The 10,858-nt window shown below is 26.7% G+C and overlaps 1 protein-coding gene across 2 annotated transcripts; it reads right to left on the reverse strand.

Annotated features, from left to right (window-relative positions):
* Positions 1-941: 941 nt before the first annotated feature.
* On the reverse strand, positions 942-10,379 carry Naa60 (N-alpha-acetyltransferase 60). Of its 2 annotated transcripts, XM_065505365.1 has the most exons (7): positions 10,283-10,379; positions 9,595-10,185; positions 7,281-7,425; positions 7,045-7,209; positions 6,744-6,964; positions 5,531-5,645; positions 942-2,193 (listed from the first exon to the last, which is right to left on the reverse strand). In XM_065505365.1, exons 2-7 carry the CDS (start codon positions 9,609-9,611, stop codon positions 2,062-2,064), a joined length of 795 nt encoding a protein of 264 aa, XP_065361437.1. In that variant the 5' UTR covers positions 9,612-10,185; positions 10,283-10,379; the 3' UTR covers positions 942-2,061. The 2 variants fall into 2 exon arrangements, with proteins under 2 accessions (XP_065361437.1, XP_065361436.1); XM_065505364.1 differs by having other exon boundaries at positions 9,595-10,306.
* Between the last annotated feature and the right edge of the window lie 479 nt (positions 10,380-10,858).

Raw genomic sequence — 10,858 nt, forward strand, 5'->3', positions numbered from 1 at the left:
TAAATTTTCAAAATCAAATTAAATTGTATTTATCAACCATTCCCATAAATAATTCATTACGAATTAATTCAAAGGCTTAATTCTTTAGAATTTCAAACGAATTGAATTCATTCCTTTGAGAATTCATTCTTTATAGATTTAATTTCTTAAAGGAATTAATTCATTATTGAATTTTTCTTTAATTCGAATCCATTGCAATATAGCTTCAAACAATTTATTGAATGATTAAATTTTTCTTCAATTCATATCTATTACAATTAAGAAATTTTTGTTCAATTCAATTTGTAAAATATTAAAAGAAAAATAAAAAAAACAAAACTGAATGAAAAAAAAATATTTTCATTAAATTTATATTGAGGCATGTGATGAAAAACGATCGTTTTCAAAACTGAAATCAATTTAAAAAACGATGTAGGTGTGATGAATTTCGATTGATTTCATATTCAATTTTTGGTTCATTCCGTATAATAATTTAAATAAATAAATAAATTTTTATAACGAAAAACAACAAAATATGCAACTCTTCATTTGTTTATCTTAATTAATGTGAAAATTTAATTTCGATAAATTCCTTTTGAATTGGAATTTAAAACTAATATGTATGACAAAACGATTCAAACCAACACATCACACCTTTTTTCGTTTTGAAATCATTTTTGCATCTAAAACGTTTTTCATCACATATATGATTATATTTGAATTAACAAACATTTAATCATGCCAAAATATTGAATGAATTTTATTATGAATTAATTCAACAGTGAATGAATTCTATTCAAATAAAAGCCTTTGAATGAAGCTAAAGAATTTGATATGTTTGTAGTGGAATGAAATTTGTGATTCTGAATTAAGATTTTAGTGAACTAAGCTTACACATTGAATTAATTAATTCTATTCACTTTTATTATATTTAATAATTAATAACAAAAAACGCAGAATGATTTCTTTTAATGTTTTCAATAATTTATTTATTTTATCATAATTTATAAAAAAAAAAAATAAAAGAATTTTTAAATTTGCTATATGAAATTCTTAAAAAGGAAAACGAAATGCCTAGACATAAATTTAAATACTTAATATAAACAATATAACTTGAAACAATACATAATAAAATTATTAGAAATTAATATTAAATAAAAAAAAGACTGATGATACTGATTAGTTTGAGTTAAAATAAAAATCATTTATAATAAAATACAAAATCAACTAATAAATTTAATTAATTATTTGGTAGCTAGACTTTTTTGTTGCATATGTATTGTATATACTGATATTAAGAGAGGTAATAGAATTAACAAGTATGAAAATACAATGTATTATACTTATGCATGTGGGCAATTTAATTTACATAATTAAATTAAAAACATTAACTAAAATCTAACTAAAAACAGCACCCCACATAGCATGGAAATTAAAACTAAATATTATACTTAAATAAATTGAATAATGTGTGTATTCTTGTCTGATTTTGTATGTGGTAAATTTTAATATTTCATACTTAAAAATACATTTATGTTTTCCATTATAAATATAAAATTATACTAGATAAAAGTAGTTGTTATACTTCTAGAGACTTTTGCTGCAACAACTTTAAATATAAATATAAGAAAAGCGAACGTGCTTAAATAATAGTTTTGAAAAAATAATATTCAATATATTTCTAATAAATTTGGCTTCAGAAAAAAAGTCTAACTTATGTTTAGTTGTTTCATCAAAAGTCCTCCTCAGCTTATTTTTCTTCTCTTTCTTTTTTTAATATAGGTACATTCAACTGATTAAATCAAATAATACGTACATTGTTAACATATACATACAGTTATTATTTAAAAATTATGTTAATTAAATTTATAACTTTTTTGCAATAATTTATTTTCTATTTTATTATATTTGTTAATTTGTATCTTCCTTTCGTTTTTTTTTTTTTATTTGTAATTTACATTGATGATATAATTATTTGTACGTCTTGTTGTTATTTAAACGTACATGTTATGTTATTTTGTTTTATTATTTATTGCTTAAATTTTTGTTTTAATTAATGTATGCTTTGTTTTTTTCATTAGTTTAGTGGGCGAAATTAAATCGTGATACAGTTTTGTGACATATCCATCGTATCACTTGTCTTATACGTGCCGAAAACCATTTAAATACTTCACCAGTCCTGCGTAGTTTGGATGCATAATGCTTAATATGATCTGTGCTAAGAAATTAAGGAAACCATGGTTTTTTTCTCCTCTAAATAAATAAAAACTTATTTAATATATATATTTATCGCATAGATTATGGGAAAGTGTTATAATGAAAGTGAGCTAAGTCGTAAGACGGATCTTACCAAATTACCGAAAATCTTCGTAATTTGAATACAATCTCGCATCACTGCATTAAATGCTCATAACGTATACTTTTATTAAGTTAAATAAAACTTAAACCGTTCAATATAAATATTCTCAAAAATTCGTACCTGTATTCAAAGTCATTAAACATTAAAAAATTTGCATACATACCAAGTAATATATTACTCGGTATTTATAAATTTATCCACTTTATCCTATTAAAGATTTTACCTTTCCTGTGTTCCTTAATTCTATTTTTACAAGAGACCAATACCTTTCCACAGGCCGAAGTTCTGGACAGTTGGATGGATTTGCTTCACGTGGTACAAAATTAACTTTATTGTTGAATACCACTCAAGGGCCTTTTTTCCATAGTGGCACGATACCAAATCGGGCCAGAAATATGAAGACACTCTGTGCTGTTTTAAGAAAGGTAAAATTCGATTTTGTATACCCTCCGTAATATATATTTCTGTGTTTATCGTGCCTGATGTTACAAATGATTGGCTTCTTTTGTCACAACTGTAAATGGCATGACACACAAGAATCTTCTTGGGGAATTTTGTTTGTTTTTTTTTGTCCGTTATTATTCTTGATCATTACCTCGTCCATCAGCCACATAAAAATCTTGACTCGTAAGTTGTGAAAAGTTTGCCAGTACATATGTTTGATCATACATCACACAACAGGTGTATTGTTTTGATAAAATTTGACCTCGATTTTTTCGTTTGTTATTTTGCTTTGAAGTTCTTTATCGTATTGCGATCTGAAACTTTCTGAACTTTATACGATTTCAACCCAGCATTGGCTTTGGCTCTGCACTTCTGATAGAAGTATTCGGAGTTCATCGAAACAGTTGTTCGACTTATTTATCTGTTAGACCTTTTTTTGAAAGTCCATATTGGATATTTTGAGTTCACCATTTTGACCGAAATAACAGTTGTAAATGAATGATTTAGAAAAGATAATAGTAGTGTTCGCTTACTTGATAATTTGTAATAATTTGTACAAATTATCACTGGAAGTTACGGGATTCCGTTCGTTTACTTTTAAAAACTTGTAACGAGAGAGCAAGAGAGTGTTAAAAGTGACAGTTCGTAGATAGAACACATGATATTTTTTCTGGACATTTTTTGTCCAGTAAAAAATATCAACATAAAAATATGTTTAAAACATATGATTGCAAATATAAACAAAACTAAAAAGTTGAAAATTAAAACAATTTACAAGTTTGCAAAGAAAATATGTAAAATAACACAAAACAAACGTTTTGAATTGATTTATAATCAACAGGGCAACCAAAAATATGCAATATCATATTTTTTGCTGTGCGTCGTATAAACATATGAGTTAGTTATTTATCCGTTTCAGACAATTTTAAGAATTTTGGCATCGATTTGTTAGTGCATATTTTTGCATATTTTGCTCTTTACTGCATATTTTAGCATATTTTGCGTTTTATAGCATATTTTTGCATATTTAACTCATAACTGCATATTTTTGTTGCATATTTTCTTTTTTTTCATTAGTTTGTTTTCTTAATACAATTTTATTGTTTGTATTGTATTTATTTATTTCTATATTTTACTATTTTGTTAAGGTCCAATGATAATAATAATGATAAAACCCATAATCGACTTATCTTAAATGAATTTTCGTTGACTTAAATGAGCTTTGTTTCACACAATTATTAAAATTGAACAAATAGTAAAAATACGTAAAAAATTAAATGTAAATTTCGAAATTGTGTTATTATAGGTAACTTCTTAACAAAATTTTGGATACATTTAAAAAAGGAAACTTAAGGTTGAGACAGATATGGTTGGGTATTTACATTTTACCACTAATATAAAATTAAACAAAACTTTAGAATATTAAGATCCATCGAAAATCTTGCGTTCAAAGCACATTGATAAATTTAGACAAATTGTAACAAAAATGTTAAGAAATCAGAAAAAAAGAAAAATATATATGGATATCGATAGACGTAACAATGGATGAGAAAGGAATACAAATAGGAAATGTCATGGTTTTTTGAGTCCCAATCATAAAATTCCAACAAAAAGATTTATTTAATTGTCGCAGTTTTAACTAGAACAATTCATTCTACTATTGTAAGTCTTTTTTATAACTCTTTTGGAAGCCGAATTAAAAAAAAAATCAATTGCAATTTTTACCAACAACTTACACACGTTCTCCATAGAGTTTTTGAAACATAATTCAAATGATATAAAAGTGATATTTAAAGCTTTATGTAGAATAGAAATATTTCGAGAAATTTAGCCGGAACATGGGACACATGGACAAAAACAAAGTTTGAAATATAAGGCAGTTTAAAAAGATGAAACAAATCAACTCTACGGAAATCAATAACAAAGATTAAGTTTGAACATTTAAAACTTAAGAAAACAGTAATTTATTGCTAAATATAATAAAATTAATTGAATCAAACTATTTTCATGTAGTGTAAAAGACAGTACAATCGAAATTTTATTTACTTCTTACATATTTTTTAATAAAACGTTGAAATCAAACAGTAATCAACTATTTTTAAGTGCATATTTTTTATATTTTAAGAGCATATTATTCGTTTATAAGTGCATATTTTATGCGCATAAAACACTTTTTTTAGAGCATATTTTTGGTTGCCCTGATAATCAAATACAAATTATTTTTACAAATTGTTGTTCGCGTACTTTTTTTTTTGTAATTTTTCAAATTGAGAGTAATTTGTTTTTACTCTCTAAAATAAAGTTACTGGATATTTTTTACTGGAAAGTACGCGAACACACCTAATATCTGACATATTTTTTGATTAAAAAAAATGAAAAATTTGTTCAACCATGGATAAGTTTTGGCAAAAATAGTGCGTATAAGTTTTTTTGGACTCACTCTTTAGCAGTTAACCACACTAAGGTAGGTAAAAATTACTTACATTTTAATTTTTAAAAACGAATATATGGTAAACTGAAGGAGAAATTTGGTATCATCTTTAATTGTTCATATACCCGAGGTACCCTATAGGAAATATAAAACCGTAAGACTCAGTATAACTTTATCACCATAGTCAAGGTTATAAAAAGCTAATTGAAATATTTGAAAGGCTAACAAAATCAAAATTTGCGCTTTGTTCACTAAATTTGTCTTGTCCCTATTAAATGTAAAAATTTATTGATTAGTTTAATTTTATGAAAAGGATATAATAGTGTCCAGGGTTGATGGCCTCCATTTATATAGGTTACATATGTGAAGCCATCTCTTTGACCTTTACCTCTTATATGATAGTAATAAGGCAGAAAAGAGTGCAGGTTAAATCTGTAAATAATTCAAATGGGGTTAATTTAATACAACTACAACACTACTAAAAAATATGTAAAAGCAAAATTTAAACTTTTATTAGTAATAAAAAATTGTTTAGTTTTATAAAGTTCTACACCATTTCCAATTGTATTTCAGAAATGTCTAAGTGCCTGATTCAGAAACACGAAAGAAAAACAATTTTAAAATTTTTGTATGAAAAACACTTATATGGAATTAGAAAATTCTGAAATACAATTGGAAAAAAAAAATCTTAAATATTATTAAAAACTTCTGAAATATAATTGGAAAATTCTGATATTATATTAGAATTTTGTAAAATATGATTGGAAATTTCTGATATCAAATTTTGTATACTCTTCACCAAAGTAGACTTTAAGATAAAAATTCAATTAAATTTTTGTTGAAAAATAATTTTTAGAGAAAAAACAAAAAAATTTTGTATACAAAGATTTTTGATAAAAAAACAAAAAATTTCGTAATGATAAATTGTTTTGAAATATAACAAATATCAGCTGTTTTTTGTTGAAAAAACAAAAAAAATTGGTTTAGAAGATTTTTGATAAAAAAAATAAAAACTCGTTTGTGAAAATAGGTAAAAAAAATCGAGGTAGTCGTTTCTCAGATATTTACGGGTCGATTTTCTAGATTCGAAATAGCAACATAACCAGGAATATACCCGATATATTTGGGCTTTGTTGATTTCAACAGACCGACGGAAATGGAAATGCTATCGCAAATGAAAAATTTGGAAATTACAAAGGGATTAATAATAATAATCTTAAATGTTACTAAATAGTTACTTTAAACTGTATTTTTGATCCACAATTGTTTTTGAAAAACGTCTCTGTAAAATTAAGTTAACATAACTAGAGGAATGACAAACTTACATACTCATGATGCAGAGTAAAAACATTTTCAATTCGAAAATTAACATGTTATGATAACAAAAGCATTGTAATTCGAAAGTATTTCCTTACGAAATGGAATAACAAACCTGATGTTACCAATTTCTAACAATATTAAAATATCAATTAACACTAATATAACTTTAATTTGTTAATAACTTATAAATTAACAAAATAATATACAAACCTTCGTTTTTCATAGAATAATATGGCAGGTTGATTTGTGGTTAACACATGTAAAAATATTGCCTTAACAGACTGTCTTTCGGCTGTTGTTAGATGATTTATAAGAGCATCTAACAGTAATGATCCTATACCATTACGACGATGTTTTCGATGTACTCCCAATGAAAGTATATAGCCAATATCAGCTGTTTTACCCATACTATCAGGTAAAATACCCTTATCCTATGAATAAAAAATAAATTAATGAATGAACAAATTTAAAATTGTCTATAATTTTGTATATAGGTTATTTTTACTGCTACCTCCTTGTTTAGATTTCTATAGGGTTTTATTTCTGCTACAATTAAACCAATAATAGCTAAATTATATACAGCTGCTAAGGAAAAAAATCGTGAACTGGAAGTTATATCCTCATACCAGGACAGAGGATAATCGATGGGAAACCAATCTTGACATAATGTTCGTACCTGTTGGGAATAATTAACAATTTGGAGTAATTAAATTTCCACATTCAAATGAATATAAGATATATATGTACCTCTGTTAAATCGTCTGGTACCAGAAATCGCAATTGAACATCATTAACTGAACACAGAGGTACATGGTCGTTATCGATACGACTAATATCAATAGGCTCTGCAGACGATGGTGAGTTGCTGTATTTACTTTTTGCTGTGTTATATCTAATATTAAAAACAATTTGTATGCAAAATTGTTTTGTGTAGAAAAAAAATTAGTATAGCAATTGAATAAACAAAATTTTTTGTATTACAAATAAATGAAATAAAAATTAAAAAAAAAATTAAATTAAAATTTAAAAATAGGACATAAACAATTTATTTTCAAATATAATATAATTTGAATTGAATACTGTCTCCATTAATATGTAAACGTTCCGAATTTCCCAACTACTAACTTATGAAAGGCCTCAAATAAATTGCACTAATGGCTAGGAATAGAATTATAATATTAATTTAAATCAATATACAGTGAGTGAAACAAAGGAGAAGCTAAATATTGCAAATAAAAACAAATATTATTTTATAAAACTGTTAAAAAAAAAATATGAAAATATTCTAAATACTTATTTAGAAACGAAGCATAGAAAGGAAAACTTGAGCATTGAAAGAAAACCTGGATCAGAAAGAAAAAAAAAGTGTAACAGATATTGGTAAGACAAAATAAGTCGAACAACTCTTTCGAAGAGCACCGAACACTTCTATCAGAAAAGCAGCTCGTAAAGTTAAATGTTCTGATTCTTTTGTACGCAGAGACAAAGTTAATGCTGGGTTGAAGTCGTATAAAGTTCCATTTCGCAATGAGGCAAAACAAATTGAGGTCAAATTTTATTAAAAAAAATTCACCTGTTGTGTGATGGATGATGAAACTTATGTACTGGCAAAGTTTTCACAACTTCCAGGTCAAGATTTTTAGGTGGCTAATGGACGAGCTAATGTTCAAGAATAATACCGGACAAAAAATGGTTTAAGTTTCATTTAACTTAATACAAGTATAAGTTTTTTTTTGCGGTGATTGAAACAAATATTACCGAAATATTGGAAATAAAAACAAATATTATTTTATAAAGCTGACCTCAAGCTCAATTGATTATAACGAAATATTTAAAAAACTTGACACATAATTTAATAAACTAAACCGCTTTTTATTTAGAAATTGACATAGAAACTGTTAAAGTAACGGTAAAGCAATGTTATTGATAAATGTCAATCGATTTATTTGTTATATTAATGCAAAAAAAACATGAAGTTTGCAAAAATTTTATTTTTGAATTTTGGCCAAAGTGGTAAAATTTCCTATAGTTCAATGATATAATAAAGTAAAACAAAACAATTAAAAAAGCATGGTCGGTCATGTGCGGCCATGTAATACCATACACTGAGTAAATGATCAAAAACATTTGTCTTTTAAAATTTCAATAATTAACTTTCTTGACTGATTTTCGGATATGGGAGCTATGACAAATTATGGACCGATCGTCATAAAATTAGTTGACATGACTTCTATATATGTATATTTGGACCGAAATTTGTGTAGATGCCGATATAAATTAAACATTTATGACTGATAAAGTGCTATTTCGGGAGGACATTTGTATGGGGGCTAGGTAAAATAATGGACCGATTTCAGACAGTTTCAATAGGCTTTACCCATGGGTCGATAAAAAATGCATGTGCCAAATTTGATCTAAATATGTTAAATATTGCGCACAAGGTTAACACTCAGAAAGTGATTCTGAGTCGATCGGCATACTTTATGTTGAGTGTTAGACAAATATTTTTGGACGTTACAAACAACAGCACAAACGTATACGTATACTATGGTGGTGTAGGGTATAAACACATTGCGAAAACATCTATACATCTATACTTATTAAAAGAAATGCTAAAGTTATCTTTGTTTTTAATGATAAGAATATTTGGTTATTAGAATTATGAAATTTTCAATATTACGTGATTTATTTATTCCACAAAATGCCAAAAAAAAATACAATACACTAACATTTTATACCTTTGTGTGCAAGAGACATAAAAACGAAACCAAATAGCCAAAGTGGTCATCATTGAAACATGATAATGAAATAAATGAAAACTTTCTATTTCCCCACCCTTTTCCATTTAAAATGTTCCATTTAGATTAAATAAACAGACATAAGACACGAAAAATTTAATTTATTTTGCAGGAATTAATAAAAGCAAAAAGACCCTTGAACAAAATAACGCACACATTCATATAAGCATGTAAACTAAGTACATACATACAAACACACAAAGATGTATGACAATTTGTTTATTTATAACAAGTGTAGTATAAAAGTAAAATGTTCAACTTACAAATTAAATTGCGCCATAATCCAAGAATTCCAGTTATGCAGGATAAGGAGAGATACATTGAATTTTTGTAATATGAGCTGGGATTTTTCGTATTTACGCCCTTTTGATATGAATTGTGGCAGTCAAATGTATATAAATCTCTGCTCCAGACATAGGAGTCAATTAAATGTTAATTTACCACAAGCAGCAATATTCGTTAGTTCGTAATAAACTTTTAACATTGATCATCTATAAATGACACTACTGCACTACTACTACCTATGAATATAGAATTCTTTGCTTACTTTTTTTGGCTGATGATGGTTACCGAATAGTTAATTGACCCCTCTCAATTAGTCGAGTCATCTAAGCAGGCTTATTATAGTACTACTTATATCAGTACCCCGTCAATTTATTGGCAATAAAATCTTAATTTGCCAAATGTTTCCTTTTAACACCTATACACTCAACCTGCTACTCTGCTGCGGTCTTACTCCTTTAACACTAGAACAGAGCTCCGCAAAGAGCACCGTACAGCAGCAACACGTCCAAAGCAGCTGCAGCAATTGCTCGATATACAAATTCGTTGTGTTCTTTTTTTATTTTGTATGTCTTCAAAATAAAATTGAGATTTATTTAATTGAATTTAATTAACTTGTGCGAGTCCCATGTATACATGATTTATTATTTTTTTTTTTGTTAAACATACCACCATCACTAATGTACAAAAAAAAGGAAAAAACTTTGATTTGTTTTAATAAAAAAGAAAATGAATACTACAACAGAAAACAAATTGTCTTGTATTTTGACAGCAGTCGCCAAAAAGCACACTGCATTATCTTTCGTTCGGTCAGCTTTTTTGGCAACTGACAGTATCTGCCAGGGTTGGTAAAATGTGTGCTTACGGAGTAAATTTAGTTTTTTACGTTATAAAATTCGCGAATTTTATTTTTGAATTTCGTGAAAACAAAATTGATGTCAATAAGTAAAGATAAGTAAAAATCTTGACTATAGCTTGGAAATTAAAATTATATTTAGTGTTAAAAGCTTATGAATTTCTAAATATAAAAATGGTTTACACACCTTTAAAGTTTTGATATATAACTGTCAATATATACTATACTGAATAATGGTTGGTTGGGTTACGTGGAAAGACCCCGTTTTGACGTTTTTTAGTTGGAAATTAGTTTCCTCTTTTTCCCCTATACTTGCACCTACGACAATGGTCGTTAAAAGGAAACTGTCACAAACCGTCTGTATATATCCTGGTGTCATATTCATACAA

Source organism: Calliphora vicina, chromosome 3 (assembly GCF_958450345.1).
Source record: "Calliphora vicina chromosome 3, idCalVici1.1, whole genome shotgun sequence".
NCBI lineage: Eukaryota > Metazoa > Arthropoda > Insecta > Diptera > Calliphoridae > Calliphora > Calliphora vicina.